Source organism: Arvicola amphibius, chromosome 12 (assembly GCF_903992535.2).
Source record: "Arvicola amphibius chromosome 12, mArvAmp1.2, whole genome shotgun sequence".
Taxonomy (NCBI): Eukaryota; Metazoa; Chordata; class Mammalia; order Rodentia; family Cricetidae; genus Arvicola; species Arvicola amphibius.
In genome coordinates, this window is record NC_052058.2 from 57,514,083 (window position 1) to 57,536,318 (window position 22,236).

General features: G+C 38.2%; 2 protein-coding genes across 10 annotated transcripts in view; one reads left to right on the top strand and one right to left on the bottom strand.

Annotated features, from left to right (window-relative positions):
- Nucleotides 1–326: 326 nt before the first annotated feature.
- Nucleotides 327–4,717, bottom strand: Mettl18 (methyltransferase like 18). Of its 3 annotated transcripts, XM_038349231.1 has the most exons (3): nucleotides 4,580–4,650; nucleotides 4,225–4,308; nucleotides 327–3,657 (listed from the first exon to the last, which is right to left on the bottom strand). In XM_038349231.1, exon 3 carries the CDS (start codon nucleotides 3,464–3,466, stop codon nucleotides 2,366–2,368), a length of 1,101 nt encoding a protein of 366 aa, XP_038205159.1. In that variant the 5' UTR covers nucleotides 3,467–3,657; nucleotides 4,225–4,308; nucleotides 4,580–4,650; the 3' UTR covers nucleotides 327–2,365. The 3 variants fall into 3 exon arrangements, with proteins under 3 accessions (XP_038205159.1, XP_038205157.1, XP_038205158.1); XM_038349229.1 differs by lacking the exon at nucleotides 4,225–4,308 and having other exon boundaries at nucleotides 4,580–4,717; XM_038349230.1 differs by lacking the exon at nucleotides 4,225–4,308 and having other exon boundaries at nucleotides 4,635–4,703.
- A 92-nt stretch (nucleotides 4,718–4,809) lies between these two features.
- The window catches only part of C12H1orf112 (chromosome 12 C1orf112 homolog), a 43,252-nt gene continuing 25,825 nt past the window's right edge, over nucleotides 4,810–22,236 (top strand). For 2 of the 7 annotated variants that reach the window (XR_005282862.1, XM_038309526.1), the window contains exons 1-9: nucleotides 4,810–4,977; nucleotides 8,148–8,187; nucleotides 9,187–9,275; nucleotides 10,192–10,296; nucleotides 11,035–11,175; nucleotides 11,742–11,904; nucleotides 14,052–14,136; nucleotides 14,536–14,674; nucleotides 20,132–20,212. Coding sequence is in view for 6 of the 7 variants with exons in the window: in XM_038309526.1 (XP_038165454.1) it covers nucleotides 4,867–4,977; nucleotides 8,148–8,187; nucleotides 9,187–9,275; nucleotides 10,192–10,296; nucleotides 11,035–11,175; nucleotides 11,742–11,904; nucleotides 14,052–14,136; nucleotides 14,536–14,674; nucleotides 20,132–20,212 (954 nt within the window). In the remaining variant the exon portion in view is untranslated. The other 5 variants (XM_038309531.1, XM_038309527.1, XM_038309528.1 and 2 more) reach the window with 5 other exon arrangements.

Sequence of the window (22,236 nt, forward strand, 5' to 3'; positions counted from 1 at the left end):
GAAATTGTGTCTTGAACATCTTTTGCTTCTAGAAAGACCTCAAGGGAGACCCTCTCGTCAAGAGTTTAATTTACCTGGTAATTGAGGTACTTATTTGTCTCAAAAACTTTAATACTGATTATCGTTCTGATTATCAAAGCATCGATGCTTCGTAACTCCTCAACTAGCCATTTCGGCTGGGAGGGTCTGTGTTCTCTTATCTAGTGTGTGTGTGTGTGTGTGTGTGTATCTGGAATTGTTAGCTGTGGCAATTTTGACAGTATGTCTGTTCAAGCATCTGGCACACTACATGTCTTCTGTGTTGCTACCTCTGTGAATTTATCTGATGAGAGTCAAAGTATTTGATTTACTTTCTTCATATACATTAGGAAACATACAGTTGCATAGACATTAGGGATACATACATACATACATACATATGCATTTGGGTTAAGGCCACACCATAGCAACCGTGTATCCAAAGAGTCTGGAATGTTCGGGTGGAAGTTCCATCTCAAGCCCCTTCCCCTGGAAGTTGCCTCAGTCCAGAGCCCACCTGCAAGAAAGCCTGCCAAACAATGACCCCTCCCCAATGATGCTCAGGACCATTACCGCAGGGCATTTAAATTGTACTCCAGAGAACATGTGGTTTTCCGGTCTTCCTTTCCTGTTTCCTCTCTGGGGATCTGGAAAGCCATCTGAGAGCAGTGGTATCTATTAAACCTGGGCTTTTTCTAATTTGGTTTGATTTGGTCTGATTTGGGTTATTGCATCGGCAGAGAGGCTTATGGGGTGCAGAAAGTTTTCAATGCATATATGGAATTTGTGGGAATGTACAGTTAAACATCATTCCTGAATAAGAGGATCAAGATTTATGACCAAAACAGGCATTGATACGTTGAGACATCTAGGTGCTGAAAATTGTCAAGTTTTTAAAGGACTTAAGATTCTGACTCAAGCAAAGCGTGATGGCCCTTACCTATAAATCCAACACTAGGAAGGCTGAGGCAGGATTGCTGTGAGTTCAAGGTCAGCCTATGCTCCGTAGTCAATTGACTGACAGTGTGTGCTACACAGCAAGGCCACCTCTCCCCCACACACATAAAGTAAAACATTATGATTTAAGGTAAAAGCATGTGATTAGGACAAATAAAATTTTTGAGCCTCAACTTACCTATAAAGCACGGGTAGTTATTATAACCTAATCTGCTGGTGTAATAAGTATTAAATAATAGTATTATATAACTCTTATCAGCTATGCACATATAAATGCTGCAAACTGTTAGCTTTCAAAACTGAAAATGACTAATCATTACTAAACTGGGATGACACACAAGACTATAATTACTAAGTAAAATACTATACAAACATAGTACCTAGTTGTCAGGGCTCTAATAAATAACACACTGATTCCAAGATATAGCATGGTGTAGGGTTCTTCCAAGGAAGAAAATATTTATATAACATGGCAGATCTCAATTTTGTTAGTGATATAAAAATTTTCGTTCCAGGTTCAACCAAAGCAGTACAATGTTTCCATCCTCCCTTTCTTTCTTGAGGAGCTTACAGCCCAGAATCTGAATCTTACAGCCTATTTGTCTTCCTTCCAAGGTCTCAGGGTCTCATACTAGCTTACAGGGGTGAGAGTTAACTTTAAGTGCTGCTCCTTTATTACCACCCATACATTTCTGATGTTGCTGTTGAAGTTCTGTGGATGGAACCTAGGGTCCCGTGCATCCTAGCCAGCACTCTACTGCCGAGCCACATCCCAGCCACTTTCACATTTTGTGTCAGATTCTTGCGAGTTCATCTTAGTGCAGATTCAACTGCACAGCATGCTAAGGCTTTTACACAATGGAAATCGATATAGCACTCGGGAGGCAGAGGCAGGCGGATCTCTGTGAGTTCGAGACCAGCCTGGTCTACAAGAGCTAGTTCCAGGACAGGCTCCAAATCTACAGAGAAACCCTGTCTTCCTAGTTACATAAACCTTCAACCAAACACTTAAATTCAGTATTACTCAGGGATGCAGTCGTCTTTACTAATCTAGCCAGGCACTTCATGTGAACGAGGAACTAACAAAGACTGTAGAGAGATTCAAAGACTGGTAATAAATGGGAATAGTCCCCAAGAATGTGTTTATGGAGCGTTAGAGACTGTAGAAAGGTCAAGTAGAATGAAGATGGAGAAAGACCTTTCATACAAAGTGATTTAAGAGCTCATCAAATGCTCAGGCAAACTTGCGGTTTTACATAGAAAACACATGGCTTATTGTTTTAATAAGCAGAACCATACAAACACCATAATTTCAGAAAAAATAATAAAAAAGAGATTAAACAGTCACAAGTTCTGGGTTCCTCTGTTTACTCCATTAGGCCACTATATATTAACTGGGATACTTAAAAGTAATTTCAATTAGGAACCTCTTGAGACCCTCATCAATTATTTCAAGTGTTTTAGTCTCAAATACATTCCTTTCTTCTACAAACTTCTGAAAGAGATGAACGCCACCACCGACACCAAAATAATGTGCTTTGCTGGCCAGAAGCACCCGGCCATTCCTACTCAACAGTCTGAGGAATGTTTCATGCAAAGCACTGTAATAATCTGGATTATAAATGGTTTCTGAGGTGAGAATGAGGTCATATTTTGCAAAGAGTTTTTCACTTAATACAAGTTTACAGAATTCAGACCACTCCCCAGAGAAAAACCGACATTTACATGCTTCTTGGGCTGCTTTCGACTTCCTTTGTCTTTTCCCTTCTGGCTCATTTATATCATTGCCCTCATCTTGCAAAGGGAAGTTAGCGACTACGTTAGGTAAGGTCACTTCGTCGATCACAAGACTGTTATAATCTTGAAAATGAACTTCGATAGCTCCTCCTTTGGACGCAGTTATTCCAAGCAATCCTGATCCACACCCAAGATCCAACACTTTTTGCCCAGCAAAACTCACTTTGGCCTTTGAGAAGTAAGTCAAGAGGTCAAAGGTACACTCCCAGATTTTCAAGCCTCCTTCATAGACACCTGGAATCAGATCAGAATGAGAAGAAAAGCTTTTTGAAACTATGTTTTCTCCAGGGAATTTCTCTTTCAACAATACAGTTTTCACTACCGCTATGTTGACATGGGGACCGGGCAACATTTCCGTAACCGTATTTTCTAAGACTTGATTTAAATCTTTAGGCATAGCATGTTCTTTAGCAACTCTCAAGAAGGGCTGTTTTTCACATGCTTCCGGGTCAGCTGACCGATCAGCTGCACTGTCGGTGTCTTCAGAGGAGGCTGCATTTCCCCTCGAGGATTCCCACAAGCCATCGGGAAGCAAGTCTGACGGTTCTGCCGAACACTTTCTGTCCTGCTTTCCGTTTTGACTTTTTGAGACCGGTGGTTCTTTTGATGAATCCAGGGACAAAGTTCCATCTCCAAGGGGTGTTAGTTTATTTTCTACATCCTCTTCTATATTAAAGTTGAATTGAAAGGCCATCCTCTTATTTTATGCACACTCGCTTTATCAAAGGATGATGCTTCAACTTCCGGATGGATTAAATGGCTTGATTTACACAGTCAAGTTGTGTTGGGATCAATGTCCGTTAGCTGCTTATCCAACACTGGATATATTTAGAGAGGCTCCCAAAGATTTTTTTTCAGGGGCTTTTGTTCCTCTTTCAATTCAGCCTTGGAAATGGGGAAGAAAGAGAGAGAGGGAGGGAGGGAGGAAAGAAGGAAAAACAGAAGAAAGGAATAAAATGATTATTTAAAAAAGCTGTGTGTGTAGGGGGGGTGATTTAGGAAATTACACAAATGCCGTAAAGTATTCATAAGTACATAAAACATAAAAACAAGCCGGGCGGTGGTGGCGCACGCCTTTAATCCCAGCACTCGGGAGGCAGAGGCAGGCGGATCTCTGTGAGTTCGAGGCCAGCCTGGTCTACAAGAGCTAGTTCCAGGACAGGCTCTAAGAAAGCTGCAGAGAAACCCTGTCTCGAAAAACAAAAAAAAAAAAAAAAAAAAAAAAAAAAAAAAAAAAAACATAAAAACAAACAAAAGAACAGCTATAACAGCAACCGCCTTTACCAGAAATACAAAGCCCAAGATTTTTATACAGGACAGACTAGTTACTCGGGGTGTTTTAGCTGTCGCATGCCCCCTACTTTCCGCCACATCTTCATCTCTGTTAATCTGCCTCCACAACAGTTTAAGGTCTTATTTGGGTAAGAAAGACATCCATTTTCAAACACGTACAGGTGTAATGTGGCGTTTATAAATCCATCCAAACGGCATATTTAATCAAGATCGTAATTCGAAACGGCGGAATGAAGACCAGCACTGTAGAAAGTAAAATCGACCGTATAGAAACATTTTTAGCCACGTAGCAGACTTTTTATAACACCTGTTTTAATCTGCACATTTCTGGAAGGTGGAAGGTTCACTTGGCAGGAGCTGTACGGTGTGTGCGGGGAGAACTCGCACCCCTAAAATTATTCCTACTTTCCAACCCCCTGCACTGTGGGGCTGAGAGTTATTCCCGGATACAGGTCCAGCTCACCCTTGACCCTACGCGCAGTCTCAGAGCCCCCAGGCACCGAAGGTAACAAACCTGAGGACTTCGGGTCTCAGCACTCGAATGACAGAAGTCAGGGTGAATGAAGTACCTGGGTGTCCGGAACTCTTGGCGGTGCTCGCCGAGGGCACACCGTGCACACCAGCGAGATGAGTCCTCCGACGGCTAGAGGAGACTCTAGGCGCGTGGGGGGCGGGGAGAGGGGCCGCCTCTCTATGGTTGGGCGTAGGCGGAGCGCTCTCAAAGGCTGCCGGGATAGCGTGACCTCCGTTCCAATCTGTGGCGGGAGTTGTACGAATCCGTTCAGGGCTGACGGCGCAAGAATGTCTCAGGACGACGAGGCGGAGGCGAACCGGGCCATGCTGGATAGTCTCAACAGTTGGTCGCGGGAGGTGTGCCGCCGGGAGCTGCCTTCGGTGCTACCCCGGCTCCTCATATCCTTGGAGGACGCTGAGGGGCGGGTTGCGAGCTTTGGGCCGCGCGGGAGCGGGCGGCCTGTGGCTGGGCTCGAACCCTAGGCGTTTACGAGGAGGCGGCGGTGGAGGGAGCGAGGACAGCAGTGGGTACAGGGCCTAGGCCCGCCCGGCCTTGTCGGACGATTGCCACTGGAACTGTTGGAGATGACTGGCGTTCTCACGCCTTAGTTTGTTCCTCTGTCCCTTAGTTTCCCCACAGACTTGCTGCCGAGTGTGAGAGATGCCGGGCCTGAGCCCCTTGGCCAGCGCTGGCGCCCAGTATCTGGAGTGTGAGAATTGAAGGATGTAGTTGTAGTTATTCCGTGGGACCGCATCTTTAACGGATGTTCTGTAAACAAAAAATGCTTTCCCCTTTCAAACCCCAGTTTCCTTTTTAGCTAGAAAGCATCGCTGCAGGTTTTGGCTTTAAATGCATTGGAATTGCGCGCTGTCGGTGGAATGATAATTAGTGTCATGCTTTGTGTTGATAATTGTAACCGGAAGTCGACCCCCTTCATGTTAAAAGGTGATCTTAGTAATTAGGTCTTCGGTTCTACCTTCTATATAACACACACACACACACCCCTCCAAAACCAAACGACCATCACTTACTTTCTCAAGAGTGCAATCCTGGAGGAATGATGTTTCACAATAGAACAAGTCTTTCTACCATGTTAAAGCCATTCCTTAAGTGGCACTAAGGTCCGTTTTTTTACACTCCTTGTGTGAATACGGAGTTATTTTTGCCTTCTAGATAGTCTTGCTGTGTAGCCCTGGTTGGTTTGCTACCAGCTACACACAGCAGGCTAGTTTTGAGTTTGCAGTGAGCCTGCGTCTGCCATGCTCGAATTATATGTGTGCTATCCTAGAAGGCTGTCTTTGTGGAATTTCCTCCTGGAAACAGCTGTTTTACTACGTTTATTTATGTAATGTGTGCTTGTTATATAATGCTAGGCTTAGAGGGAATGAAAATAGAGTGTTTTTCTCCCCCAATCTTATAGGAGCCCTCACTAAGTTCGGAACACCATTTCTAACTTTCCTTGCTGCCTACTGAGAACTCATATCTCACTTCCAGGTTTTCTTCTGTAAGTAAACCTTGAATACTCATTTGTAACCAGCATATTGTGGTTTCTGGTTCTAAATTACTTCTTGAATCCTCCTTCTCCCCTGCTGTCACTGTGAGTCCAGTCTTTATAATCTGGGCTAGTAATATTTTCCTTGTTTCCACATAATTCTATAATTATTCTTACAAAGTTTAGGGTGGAAAGCAACTCACTTTATTTCTCCTTCACCGTACCTATGTGGCTTAATTTTTTTGTTTTGTTTGGTTTAGCTGGCCTTGAACTCAGAGATCGCCCACCTGCCTCTGCCTCCCAAGTGCTGGGATTAAAGGCATTAAAGGCGTGTGCCACCACTGCCCTGCCTATGTGTCTTAATTTTAAGAATACATTCTGAACATTGCCCATAATTTAAGCCTGTCCCTTCCTTTATACCTAGCTAGGTAGCTACACTCAGTCCCCAAGTTAACCTTCAGAATCTTTGTTCTCAGCCCAATTTGTTTTCCAGCCTTTTCAACATTTCATTCCAGTCTTCTTCAGAGTTACTTCCTTAAAGGAGCCATTTCACAGCCCTCAATCTCAGGTAGCTCCCTGAAACCTGTCTTAGGATTTCGATTGCTGTGGTAAAACACCATGACCAAAATCGTCTTGGTTGATAAAAGGGTTCACTTCAGCTTGAAGCTTCATATCACAGTCCATCATCAGAGGAAGTCAAGACAGAACTCAAGCAGAGCAGGGAAGAGGGTTGCTTACTAGCTTGCTCCTTGTGGCTTGTTCAGTCTGCTTTCTTAGAGCACCCAAGACCACCAGCCCAGGGGAGTGGTACTGGCCAAAGTGAGCTGGGCTCAATCATCAATTAAGAAAATGCACTACAAATCAATTGATTGCAGCTCATATGAGCTCACAGACTGAAGCAGCAAGCACAGGGCCTACATGGGTCTGCACCAGCCCCTCCCTCCCTCCCTCTCTCTCTCTCTCTCTCTCTCTCTCTCTCTCTCTCTCTCTCTCTCTCTCTCTCTCTCTCTCTCTCTCTCTGTGTGTGTGTGTATTATAACTTTCAGCTTAGTATCTTTATGGGATTCCTGCATAAGTGTGCATAAGTGGGTCTCATTCTTGTACTTTCTCCTGTTGTTTGTCTTGTCCAACTTTGATGTGGTAGTTTTTGTTTATAATTTATTTTGTTAAGTTTTGTTATCTCTTAGAAGCCTGTTCTTTACAAATAAGAGGCCGAAAGGGAATGGTTCCTGATGGGAGGAGAGCGAAGGAGGAACTGGGAGGAGTAGAGGGAGGGGAAACTGTAATCAGGATATATTGTATGAGAAAAGAATCTGTTTTCAATAGAGGGGGTTACACACAGACTTGCCAACAGGCACATCTTACAGAGGCATTTTCTCAGTCTGGAGTCCCTTCCGAATGACTCTAGCTTGTGTCAGTTTGACATAAAACTAGCCAACACACCACCCTGTTACATTTATGGTGTTTATTGTTTTCTGGAGACCATTTGATCCTTATTTGCTCCTTCCCCATTTTTCCCCCCTAACTGTATTGTCTAGTATAGAGGCAGATAATTCGGTTTTGTTCACTTTTTAACCTCACCTCTGAGAAGAGTGACTGGCACATATGTTCCATATTATTTCTAATAATTCTAAGTTATGTAAAAGTATAGTTTATACTATGTTTATTGTTAACCCTCATGTCATAATTTAGTTGCCACAATTTGCAAGATCCTGCTACAACAGAAGATTTTCAGTCTGGTAAGATTGGTGCGATAGACGTGTAAGTAACATGCAGTTAAGCCAGAGACAAAGGTAGAAGTGCTAAGGAGAACGTCTTTCCTGTCGTAGAGCCTGGAACTCTGGATTATCTTCCACCAATCCTAAGTATCTCATGACTTAGTATAAAGTTACTTAGCCCTAAGTAATAGTGAATTCCTTTCTTAACATTTTCACAAAACCTTTGTTCATATGATGAGTGTTAAATTTTCAGAGTCAAAGAAATAAGGGCTTTGTGTATAATTTCAGTCTTTTAGGGGAGTATTGGTTAATTTTAAGGGTCCCTTTTGAATTTATTCCTTAATTACTTTATATTTACTCTATGTATCAGCATTCTGAGAGATGGATTGAACACACACGTAAGTAAAGTTGTTGTGTTTATTTGATGTTGTGTTATTTTATGTGTATGTCAGTAAATGACTTTGCAGATTTATGTTACCATCAACGTTAATCTTTATTGTAGCTTTGGTAACTTCCTGTTACATAAAATGAGCCAATTCCTTCCAGTCATAGTGTTTTTAACTTTTGAATTCCATTTTTGATGATGTATAAGCACATTGAAATTTTATGCTGTGATAGGACCAAGATTCAGTCTGTTAGAACCTTCAGCCTCTTAACATACTTAGTGTCATTTAGAAAGTACTCTGAGTTAGGAAAAGCTCATTGTCTAGATGATGACAAATTTGTCATTTGGAAAATTTTTACTCTCATCTCCATCTGTTCTCATGATTTCTTAAAAGAAATCTGTTTTCTGATGTCTATGCATACTATGGCATTTGTGTGCGTGAACTTAAACATACAAACATGTACACAGACAGAATCCCTTTTAGAGAAAAGATTATGATGGCAACTCATAATCTCAATCCTTACATTTCTGTATGTGTGTGTGTGTGTGTGTGTATGTGTGTGTGTGTATGTGTATGTGTGTGTATGTGTATGTGTATGTGTGTGTATGAGAGAGAGAGAGAAAGACATATATACAATAAATATAATGTATGAGTCATTATATTTATCTGTTTATATAATTGCTAAATTTTGAATACTTGCCATTTTGGAAACACATTTTTTTAAAAAATGTATTTTTAATGGTAGTGCATCCTGTTGAGAAGAGGATGCCATTTAATTTATTTAACTTGTCTTCAGTTGCTGGGTGTAATAACTGTTTTTGTTTTCTTTCTTCCCTTTTTCTTGTATTATACTTTTTACAGTGAAATACTTAAGTTTCTCTGTAGATTATGGTATTTGAGACTTGCAATTTTGGGTTGACATTACATACATGTTCTCATATTTGAAAAGGACAGTTACTTACTGACTGACATGGTACGATATTTTTCAAAATATGTTATTTTGCTTTATAGGAATTTTGAAAATCATTACTGATAATTTTTTGCCTCATATGAATCACATGACACTGGAACAGACTTTCTTTTCCCAAATTTTACCAAAGGTACAGTTTTGTGTTAATTCGCATACTATAGAAGATATTAAAATCTGATCTTAACTTTATATAATCTGTTCCTAATTTTCTTAATTCTCTTATTTTTCTTATTTATCAAATATATTCAGGTGCAAATAAATAGTAAAAATAGTTCACTTTTGTGCCAATTTGAGATATCCTTATAATAATACAACTAAGCTTTTTTTTTTATATAATGCTGTTTTGTAGTATAACATTTCATTGCAATGTGTTTAATTTGGGAATAGATAACTGTTTAAGTAGCTTCATTAAATCTAGTTGCATGATGTTTTTATTTGTGAGTTCATTACTATAAAGTGATTTTTATATTTAAAAGGGTGAACTAGTCAAAATATAAGTGAGTACTGCCTAGTGGATGTCACACACCTTTGATCCCAGCTCTTGAGAGGCAGAGGTAGGCAGATTTCTGTGACTTCAAGGCTAGCCTGGTCTACACAGAGAGTTCCAGGATAGCCAAAGCTCCATAGAGAGATCCTGTCTCACAACACAAAACAAACCAAATATATAAATGGGTTCTAAATATAAGACTCAGTATAAATTCATAACCAATACCAAGAAATGCCCTTGTAAATACCATAGGATATTGGTTGAGTGGGGTTTTTATTATTCAGAGTAGTACTTGGCCCTTGTTACACCCTCAGATGAACTTTGAATGAGTTATTTTTCTGTTACTAAATACATTCACACCACAGAAATGAAAAGCAAAGTAAGACTTGGGGCTTTGTTTAGGGACTCTGTTGTAGAAGTACTTTTAAATTAGGACCAGTGGTTAACTGACAGTGGATAGTTAGGAATAATCAGGTCATTGTTGTATTTTTTCCTTCAAAGGTGTCCTTTTTTATCTAGTGATTTCTAGTCCTGTTTATAAGCTGATTTGTTTTCACAGACTATGAAATTGTTTGATAGAATGATACGTGAATTAACCACTGAAGCCAGAGAACTCTCAAGCCAAAATTTAGAAATCCAGGTCACTCTAAGGAATATTTTACAAGTAAGTAAGTGTATAGAAAAAGAATGGAGCTGGATGTTGTGACATGCTTAAGGCAGGAGATGCTTCTGTTTAAGGGCAGATGGGATTATACAGTGAGATCCTGTCTCAAAAGAAAAAAAAACTGAGAAGTTTTTTGTAGCAGGGGTGGTGCCTCATGCCTACCTGTTGTACTAGGGAGGTTGAGGCCAGTCAGGGTTAGGGAGTGAAATCTTGTCTTCGAAAAAACAAGACAAACCATTTATTCTTCATGAAATGGCATAATGCTTGAATTAAATTTATGGACTTAAATACATATTAAAGGTCAATTTCTGGATTTTTTTTTAAAGATTTATTCATTTATTTATTATGTATACAGTATTCTGCCTGCATGTGTACCTACACCCCAGAAGAGGGCACTAGATCTCATTATAGATGGTTGTGAGCCACCATGTGGTTGCTGGGAATTGAACTCAGGACCTCTGGAAGAAGAGTCAGTGCTCTTAACAGCTGAACCATCTCTCCAGCCCCAATTTCTGAATTTTTTATATAATTTTATGTTAGTTGTCTTAGAAGACAAATTAAGGTAGCACCTGAATTGGGTTGTGATCCCGAGTGGTGTTCTGAGAGAATGCAGCTCACTGAAAAGAGAGAGGCACATGATGTTTTGTTATGGCTGTAGGTCCAGCACTCAGAATGCTATCTAATTCCTTTGTTGCCTACATAAAAGTATACCTTGAACCAACCTTTCCTTTCTTCCAGACAATGGTGCAGATCTTAGGAGGCCTTACAGGATGTGTCCATCATGTCTGTACCACACAGCAATCCATCATTCTAGAAAATATTCATAGTCTTCCCTCATCCATCCTGCATATAATTAAAAAGACATTTGTACATTGTAAGGTGAGCAGTGGGTCTATGTAGAGTTTAAATAGCCTGGGATCTGTAGGCAGAAGTGCCAGATAAGTGTTTATGCATAAGGTTTTACATTTTAGTTGATAATGGGATAGACTTTTCTCTGGAGCAAAGATAGACTTAATTGTTTCACAAGTGATTAAAAAGTGATTTTGGAATTGAATTTCCCCTTCCTTAAAAAAATGGTTAAGATTTATGTGTAACCACAGGAATCTTGAAATTGTTCTGTTAGATAGCAAAGTGGATTAATTTAGTCCTTCTTAACATTACTCAGGCAGCTGGAAAGCACAAAAGATGGCTTAGAATTTGTAGGGCACAGGCAGTTTTGTTTTGCTGGGTAAATGCCAAATTGCTCATTAACTAGATTTATGCATGTGGTAGGATGCTAAAATGTGCACTGTTTACATTCCTGCATCTATCAAAGTGCATTTAGTAAAGTGTGATTCTGTCAGAACATTGTTTATGATCTCAGTCTCTGATAGTATGGACTAAAGTAAATTTGAATTTTGAGCTGTTTGTGATCTGTTTCTCTCCTTTTTATATTTTATGATCAGAATAGCGAATCTTTGTATTCTGGACGCTTACACCTACTGTCAGACCTTCTCCAGTCTGTTTTCAGGGAGGCCTATTCTCTCCAGAAGCGGCTGATGGAACTGCTGGACAAGGTTTGCATGGGCCCTTCCATAGATGAAAATAACACTTTGTTGATGGTAGAAGGTGAGCAAAGAATTATTGATTAGAATAGGGTGAAAATGGCTATAGTTCATTAATCAATTAAATCATCAAACTAATGTTTCTCTTTTTTTAAATATTTATTTATTTATTATGTATACAATATTTTGTCTGTGTGTGTGCCTGCAGGCCAGAAGAGGGCACCAGACCCCCATTACAGATGGTTGTGAGCCACCATGTGGTTGCTGGGAATTGAACTCAGGACCTTTGGAAGAGCAGGCAGTGCTCTTAACCTCTGAGCCATCTCTCCAGCCCACTAATGTTTCTCTTTATGCATGCTTTCTTGCTTATGTATAAAAATAATATAAATCTCCCTAGGTAAATTTTCACTTTTTTAAATTTGTAAAATTTAGTTTTTATACTCTATTATCAATTTGAATATCCAGTAAAATATATAGTATGTAATTTCCACACAAAAGATTTAACAAATAAAGGATTTATGTAACTTTATACTCTTTAAGCTACTCTATAGTCTGACAAAGCAGCCTTTACTTTTTATTTCTCTTTAACCCAAAACAAAAAGTGTGTGTGTGAGGGAGGGAGCTAAATTCCTTTCTGGAATTGTGTGTGTGTGTTGGGGGACTTTTGAATGTGTACATGTATACCGACACACGCATTTATTATAATAAATATCTATTTTACATGTATTATATTCTATTATTTCTTTGTTTTTCTTTTTTGGGGATTAAGCCCAAGGCCTTGCACATACTATTTCATTCTACAAACTTATTAATTATTATCCAGGTGTGATAGCACAGGCCGGCATAGCACTTTGGAAGCTGAAGAAAGAGCTTACCAGGTTCTAGGTGGTCTGAGCCACATAGTAAAGCCCTGTCTCCCAAACACAATACAGAAGTTACTGATTGTAGTCTGTGTCGTTGATTTCATCGCTTATTAATGATTATCATCTAGAATTTTAAAAATAATGCATTAATATAGGAAAGCAAAGATTATATTTCTAACTTTACTGTTAAGATTATAGGTTGATTTGGGGCCACTTATTGGGTACCTTTTGCTCTCTAAGTAATCAACTTGAAAATCTGTTGTTTAAAATAGTGTCTGTTTATTCACAATCCCATGTGCCTCAACTTAGACTGCCATTATCTGCAGTAATTTTCTGTGCAGCTAGCTCATTCCTGCATTTATGGCTAAGGACGTTATTCACCTCTGGCTGTTTGCTGAGGCAGAAGTGGTGAGAAAGTCTGCATTTTAACACAGGCCCAATCCCTTATAGCTTTGGGGTTTTCAAGAATAACAAGGGGAGGACAAGTACCAGGACACCAAATCTTGGCTTGTTTTGCTTTGGTCATTGTTTTTTATCAAATTAAGTTAAAGATCTGTGCCCAGAGACATTTTTATGACCAGAGAAGGGGCCATTGGAACCATTTTTACAAGCTTTCTAAAACAACTAGAATAAAACACTTGCATGAGTGTAAGTTAGTATAAATTAAGTTGCAGTTTTTGTTAGGTTTTCTTAGTAGTTTTTTTTTAAATTAGAATTATATCTCTAGAATATTTCAACTACAATAGGACATAACTTTTATTCCACTGAACTTTTTTTTTTTTAATTTCTTTTTGTTTGTTTGGTTTTCTAAGACAAGGTTTTTCTGTATAACAGTCGTGGCTGTTGGTGGTACACTGGTAAACATAGGTGCCTTCCACTGAACATTTTATAATAGGACGTAACTATTAGTTTACTGAACATTTTTTAATAGGATGTAACTTTTATTCCACTGAACATTTTTGGTTTTAATTGTCATTAGATAGATGTGAACTGCAATATCAATATTTCTTTTTTTTTTTTTAATTTCCGAGACAGGATTTCTCTGTAGTTTTAGAGCCTGTCCTGGAACTAGCTCTTGTAGACCAGGCTGGCCTTGAACTCACAGAGGTCTGCCTGCCTCTGCCTCCCTAGTGCTGGGATTAAAGGTGTGCACTACCACCACCCAGCTCAATATTTCATTATTGAAACCTTAAAAATATAACATTTGCTTTCAGAAATTATTTTCAAACTAGTACATATTTTAATTCTTCAGTCAAGTGTTCAGATGTTCACGTGATCCATTTAAATATAAGAAAATTTCTCATGTAACATTTGATTATCCTGAGAGATGTATTGTTCTTCTTTTTAGTTATTCATTCGTTATTGGATATCTGCTCTGTGATATCTGGTATGGACCAAGCATTTCATGCCAATACATGGAAATTTATAATTAAGTAAGTTTGTTAGATTTTCTTTTTCATACTGTGTTTTCTATATCTCCAATTCTAAATAATTGATGGTTTTAAGATTACATTTGAAAAATTTTTGTCGTTGTATGGAAACTCACTGATTCTGCTGCATGATGATTTAGATATTTGTACATGTAACTTCCAAACCAAACTGAACTCCTCTATACTATTATCTGTTAAAAACAAACAAAACTTCCTACAGTTGTAGCTAGTGAGCTGGTAGTTCAGAATAATGGACCACGAACCATAGTATGCTCGAATTCATGTGTTTGTAGGTACTGTTAGATAATTATCAGTATCAAATAAGGTATTTCTAAGTCAAAGTTGATTTATGTTATTTCATGTCTCCTGGTGATTTTATTTTTTCTCTTTTTATCCATCTAGGCAGAGCCTTAAACACCAGTCTATTATAAAGAGCCAATTGAAACACAAAGAGATAATTTCTAACTTGTGTGAAGACATTGTTTTCTCCTTCCATTCTTGTTTGCAGTTAGCTGAACAGATGACACAGCCAGCTGCACAGGTAAAATGAAATCAAACAACACTACAAAGGGGAGTTATTATTTTCGCAGTTGTTAAATCTTATTAAACATAAAGAGTATGGTCTAGGGTTTTAATTATTTTCCCTTAGAAAATCTGTAGAATTATTTACAACTCATAACTACTTTTTACCTAGAACATTGTATTACATTCATTCTTTCAGTTACAATAGCATTTGCCTGCCCATCATTTTTACATACTTAGTTGGTCAGAGCATTGTCTTCAGAATCTTTTATTCTTTTCTGACCTAGAAAAAAATTGTAGTTTCTCTGTTTTACATTTATTTAAGGTCATCCTAATATAGAGATTGTCAGCCTTTCTGTCACCAATGCATTATAACCTTTAACAGTAGATATGTGTAGGTGTTTATTCTTTTTAAAATTGATAGGTTTCTTTTGATTTCAAGAAGTTACAGTGTTGAATTGGCATCACCTTAATGAAATAAAGGCTGCATTCTAAGCATGCAGAATAGGGTTGTTTGAAATTACAATTCATCTTTTCCTATAAAAGTATTATATTATCACAATAACTTTTGTTTTAGACTAACTCTAAATTTATTTAATCATCCCTGAGTTACAGCATTGATGGACTGAGGAACTAATATGTTAACTTTTATGGGAAGATGAGTTGAATATTTCTTTCCCAAATGTCAGAAATATCACTTCTCCTCTTGTGGATCTACAACTGACTGAAGGTTCCTTTGCATCTGTCTTCTTCCCTACCAAACAGCCTTAGGGATAGAAGTGTAGACATTTAATCCGAGTTCCAGACTGGTGGCAACTAGTAATGAGGATAGTTTGACAGGACAGATCTAAAAGGAACGTAGGACTTTGAAAAGGAGCTCTGAAACATACAGACGTGAAGGATAGCTGTAGGAAGAGTTTCACTCTTTTCTTTTTTTTTTTTCTTTCTCCTTTAAGCTGCCTTCATTTCTCCTTTTTATTTTCTCACTCCTGTTCCCTTTCTGGTTCCCAGGACCTCACTGGTAGGAGAGCTTACCTGTGTATCCTGTGTCAGTGGCAGAGAACTTGACCCAGCAGTTTGCAACCTGTGGGTAGTGACCCATTTGGGGGTGAATGACCCTTTAACACGGGTTGCCTAAGATATTAGAAAATGCAAATGTTTACATTAAGATTCATAATAGTAGTAAAATTACAGCTATGAAGAAGCAATGAAAGTGATTTTATAGTTGGAGGTCACCACATGAGGAATTGTATTAAAAAGTGGCAGCATTAGGAAGGTTGAGAACCTCTGATATCTTGACTCTTAGCTTTCTTTTCAATTTCTTTTTTGCTTGATGCTGCAGATTCACCTATTAGTAGTAAAAGGAAAATTAGGTTCCTGGGCAGTTGAGAGGTGAGGAAAACCCAAAGAATAGTATAGCCTGTAGTGGCAAGTTGAAAGAAAATCTGGGAGGTTCCTAGATAGAGTAGCTAAGTGTGTAATAAATATATATTAATTTATTTTAAATAAATTAGCTGTATGATAATGAAATTGAATGGAAACTTTTTCAACTAAATTTTCATGTTTTACTTAGTTGTGTGAATTTTGGACTGATAAATGTGACCAACTCCATTCACTGACTGAAAGAGTTCTGGGGTGGCTTCTATGTCCAGTCTTGTGCTCACTGTAGTCAACAGTGCCTTCTGCTATTCACTGTTGATAATTAAGGTGTTTCCCAAGTAGTAATCATCTTGTAGTAGTCTACTGTTCCTTCTACACCAGAATACCTGAAACTAAGTTATTTGAATACAACAGCAAACTATTTCTACAATTCTGTAGTCAGGGAAAGCTAAGATCAAGACAGAAGCAGGTGTATTGATACATGATCCTAATTAATCTTATTAATAACCTGGAGTCAAATATTGGGGTAAAAACTGAAAGATCAAAGAAGTAAAGGACCAGCCAAAGTCACCTCTTATCTTCAACTTTTCATACCGAAAAGGGCCTACCTAGATCCTGTCTCCTCCCCACCTTCTCACTTCCTGTCTGTCTGTACAGGCCCCAGACCTCTATGGTTAACTAGTGGCTAGCTGCACCCTCTGGTCTCCAGGCAAGCTTTATTTGTTAAAACATGATATCACAACAATGTATGGTCAGGGCGTACTCTCAGCTCAGAAAGTGTCACCTTAGTGCATTCTCATGTGGTGAAAGAGCTTAGATACCTCCCTGCAATCTCTTCATAAAGACTTCTTGCCCAGATCACTTCCTCAAAGGCCCTAACACTTAATATTGAATATGCACCGAGTTTGTGGTTCCAGCATAGTTTGACATAACACCAACATTCAGACTAGTACCTGCTTTTTGAAGTGTCACAGTAAAGCCAGTGAATTTAATTGTAAGTATGGGATATGAATAAACTAGTCTTCATTGTCTGGGTCTGCCATTAAAACAAAACAAACTAAGCAGCTTATTCTCCTTATCATTCTAGAAGTTTTGAGTTCTTAAATGGCAACAGGGCCATGTTCTGTCTAGGGGAGAGTCTATACTGTGCCTTTCTCTCAGCTTCTGATGCTGGCAGACCTTGACATTCCTCAGTGTACAACTGCAGATTTCAGTCTCTGTACCCATCTTCATATGATATATTTCCTATGTCTCTCCATCTTAAGATACCAGTCATATGGGATTAAGGGTGCCCTTAAGTCTGGTACCACCTAGACTTACCTGATCGTGCCTGAAATGACCTTATTTCTAAAATACTGAATTTTGTTTTAAAAATTATATTGAATTAGATTACTCATCATAAAGCTTTAGACACCAGTCATTCAGTTTCAAAAATATGTAAAATTTATTTTTAAGGTACTTAATTTAATCTCTATCATAAATTCTTAATAATTGTCATTATAATTATTTGGGGGTTAAGGAGATTAATCAGTGTGTAAAGTGCTTTCTGCTCAAGTATGAGAACCTAGTACCTTAGAATCATGTTTGAAACCCCAGAGTTGGGGTAATGGAGACAAATGAGTCCCTAGGACTCACTGGTTAAGTATTTAAGTATTTATTGTAGCCAACCTGACAAGCCCCAAGTTCAGTGAGAGATCCCGTATGGAAAAATAAGGTGGAGAGAGATAGAGGAAGACATCTCTCTCTCTCTCTCTCTCTCTCTCTCTCTCTCTCTCTTTCACACACACACACACACACACACACACACACACACACACACACACATTCCTATTTAGGTTGATGGTAAGGTGAGTTGAAGACAGGTCCTTGAGTTCTAGCTCAGGCTGTCTTCAAACTTGATCCTTCTCCCTTTTCCAAGTGTTGGCTCCCATACATTGCTTGTTAAGTTTTTGTATTATTTAGAAAATAAGCACATTCTCTGGTATCTGTAGTCTCGTTTATTTTCTGCTACATTTAGATTTTTACCAGTATTTAAAGAAAAGAAATACGGTTACTCATTTTAAAACCCTGAAAAAAATGTTTGCCTGGCTTATATTCCCTACTTATTTTAACAATTAAGTGAGCCATATAAGAGTGTGAATGTATTTATATTGTTTACTTGTTTTTTTAAAGATATTGAAATAAAAGCTTAAGATTTAATAGGTATAATGCTACTTAGTAATAAAGGAAAAGTAAGGCTTTAGTCACAGTCTGCATGATTTTCCTTGTATCACAGGTAAGGACTAAGGGATCCTGGAATGTTAAACACACAGGATGGTTCCTTCAGAAGGGATGTGTAACCTGTTATCTGCCCAGAAGACTGGGCGCAGACCTGATGGTGACCATGTTCTTTCTGTGTGGTCCTGATCCTCCCCCAGACCCTGTTCATAAGCTTGCTAGTCTCAGTCAGTTTGTATATCCTATCTTTATGGAAGATGCCGAATGTACTTTACAATGAGTTTCAGTGTAGTCATCTTGGATCTTTCTTTAGATTACTTTGTTCCTCAAGGAGAGTTTTGTATGTGCTTACTGTGCACATGGGATTGAGCTGAATAGTACTGGGAACGTTTCACCAAATTGTGCTATGCTTCAATATGCTAAAATAAACTACTCAGGGTCAGACTACCAAAGTTTGAAGCAACACTAGCTACTTAGTTGTGTTGAACCAAACTGCCCTTTTGCCTCCTGCAATTGCAGAGACCCCTGCAGGAGAGAACATGCTGAGAGTGTGTTCTATTTTACTCTTGATAGTGAGTGCCAGGTTGATAAAAGTCTGGGCTGATAAAAGTTGGCATTAGTGTAGATTCATCTTTAACCTCTGTTCTTAAAAAGAAATTACTCTGGGGGAGTGGGACATGCATCATGCATAGTGTGTGTGTGTGGGGAGGGGGGTGTGTGTGTGTGTAGGTCAGAGGACAGTCCTATAGAGTTGTTTTTTTTCCTTTTTTGTGTATTTCAGAAGTCAAACTTTTATCTTTAAACTTGTGTGGCAAGCACCTGTGTCTTTGAGTCATCTGTCCAGCTTTTATTCTGTGTTTTTTACCTGGAAAGAGTTCATATCAGTAATATAAAAGAAAGGTGAATTTCTATTTACACAGTTTTTTACTGCAGAAAACCGTTTCCAATTATTTGTTTGTAGTGCAAGTCAGATGTAAGTAGATTATTCCATTAGTGGATAACTCAGATTTTGATTGGATTTAACTAGGCTTTTACCATAGCAGGAAAAGAACCAAATATATTCAGTTAACATTTTTTCTTGTGAAATAATTCCCAAAATTAAAGATAATTCATTTCACTTAACTTTGTGGTGTTAATATAAAACTTTTTATCCATGCTTGGAAATTTTGTGTCATGACAATAAATATATTTGCTCTGTTCTTCATGCCTTAATGGATTATAGTCTGTGAGTATGCTGTTAATATTTAGTCACTATATGTGATAGATGTTTGGCTTACTTCAGTTGAAAAACATTGAATCACATACTGGGTGCAACATTTTCATGGTTGTAGATATAGAAACAAAGTTGCTAATTAAAGAATTTTAACTGCTTAACTCATGATATAATTGAACAGGAATTATTTTATGCTTCCACCAGCAATTGGAAAAAGTCCTTATTAACCCACTTTTCTCCCCAGCTTGTGAATATCATGTATCATGTCTTTTTAAGATTTGCTAATCAAATAGTCTTCACTCCTTCTTTTTCCCAAAAGATACCTAATTAGGTTATAATTTTTCACTATTACTCATTGGCTGTTTGTATTCTCTTTTCTCCCTGTTGCTTTCTTTTACCTTTTACATATCAATCACTTTCTCCTTTTGATTAATTTGATCCCCATATAGTAAAGAACTATAATAAATTGAGTTTCACTTTCAAATCAATAAGTCAGTTTATTTTTAGTAATGCAGAATTCATAAAGTATCTCTTGTTAATTGGTAAGAATAAAACAATAAGAAAATATGTTTTCATGGAAAATTCATAATCTGCTTACTGTCTTTTTAGAAAATATTGTCTTGTTTAGCTAATTTTACATTATTATACTTATTTCCTTCTGAACAGGATAATGCTGACCATAGAATATTTCAGAAATCACTCAAATTGTGTCGTTTCTTGGCTAACTCCCTTTTGCACTACATTAAGGTAAGGTCCAGTTTTATAATACATAAATGTAAAACACACTAAATTTTAAACTGTCCTTTTGTGTATGGTAGAGTGGGCCACATGTGTGTACACATGAGGGCAGTAGTCTACATGGAGTGTGTCTTCTCCTCTTTACCCTGTTTCATGAGGCAAGGTCTCTCCCTGAGCCTGTTGTTTGCTAGTGAACTCCTGGAATTTGTCTAGCTCTTATCTCCCAGTGTTGGGGTTACAGTATGCTATGCCGTGACTGGCTTTTATGTGGATGCTGCTGATTCAAACTCAAGTTCTTTTTCTTTTCTGTCAAGTACTCTTACCCACTGAATCATCACCATACTCCTCAGCTTGCCCAAACCAGTTATTTGAATGTTTCTTTTAAGTTCATTTTGAAGATCTCATGGCTTAAAACTATTGATTGTTAAATACTGAACATCTGTTATACTACTTATTGATAGCATCATCAGTGATATTTTCATTTAATTTTCTGAAAATTATTTATGTAAGTAAATTATAATTTTTATAAGCATAAGTTAGAAGGAAATGACTTAGTTTGTGTTTAAATACTATTTATAAAGCTAGAGGTTGGTAGCACATGCCTTTAATTCCCGCACGTGGGAGGCAAAGGCAGGTGGATCTGAGTTTGAGGCCAGCGTGGTCTACAAAAGTGAGTTCCAGGACAGTTAGGACTGTTACACAGAGAAACCTTGTATGTAAAAGCCAAAAAACAAAACAAACGATGGAGGAGAGTCATCTGTCTATGTGTTACTTTCATTGGTTAATAAAGAAACTGCCTTGGCCCTTTAATAGGACAGAAAATTAGGTAGGCGGAGTAGACAGAACAGAATGCTGGGTAGAAGGCAGTGAGGCAGACGCTTCAGGCAGTCGCCATGCTTCTCTCCAAGACAGACGCAGGTTAAGATCTCTCCTGGTAAGCAACCACCTCGTGGTGCTACCGGATTACTAAATGTGGGTTAAAGGAAGATGTGAGAATTAGCCAATAAGAGGCTGAAACTAATGGGCCAGGCAGTGTTTAAATGAATACAGTTTCCGTGTAATTGTTTGAGGTAAAGCTAGCCGGGTGGCGGGATGCATCCCCGCTGCTCCTTCTACACAAACAAAAAAACAGCCCCAACTATTTATAAGTTATTTCTACCATATTTCGGAGTTAGGGTCAACTTTAAACATTCAAACCCTTTATCCACATATATACACATACTTTCTCCTTCTGATATTCTCAGAATGGCTGTGATATTTGAAGTTACCAGAATAGGTTAAATGCCAGGCTGTGGTGGATCTCTGAGTTCAAGGCCAGCCTGGTCTACAGAGTTCCTGGACAGCCAGGGATACACATTTAATAGAGAAACCCTGGTTCAGAAAACCAAAAGAAAAAAAAAAAAAGGTTTTCCAAGAATGTGTGGAAAGAGGACCAGACATTGAAAGAGACATTATTATTAAAGATGTTAGTGATTGAAAAGCAAAACAAAACAACTATTACCCAAGTTAAAAATTTTAATTTCATTTTTTTTTAATTCTTTGATGGTTTCATACATGTATATCATGTATTTTGGTCATTTTACTCTTCATTAATTTTTCTCATCCCCCTCTCCTGCAGAGTGAGACTTCTTCCCAAGTCCCCTTCTACTTTGATGTTCTTTTCTCTTTTTTTTAAGGTTTGAAAACATTTTTGTTTTTTTCTCTTCTGGCATCTCCTCCAAGATCCACCTACCTCTCTGGCCACCCCTTTATGCTCTTCCTTGAAAATAAAAATTCCCCCCTCCAATGAAAATTAAAAAGAGATGAGCTAAAGGCCAATAATACAAGAAATGCCAAAACTAAACAGCAGAGGTGGTCCTTAGTGTCAGCTACTAATTGTGGGTGATGATGGCTCTAGCAGCCAAGAACTTTGGATGCTTACCCTCATCTTCCATTTTCACGTAAGCTTTCTTTTTATATTTGTTTGTGGTGTGTCCAAGTTCTATTTTGTATGTTATGGGCGGAAGATATGAATCAAACATTCATGTGACATA

Coding starts and splice junctions, on each gene's coding strand:
- Mettl18 (XM_038349229.1), bottom strand. CDS start 3,466: ATGGCCTTTCAATTCAACTTTAATATAGAAGAGGATGTAGAAAATAAA.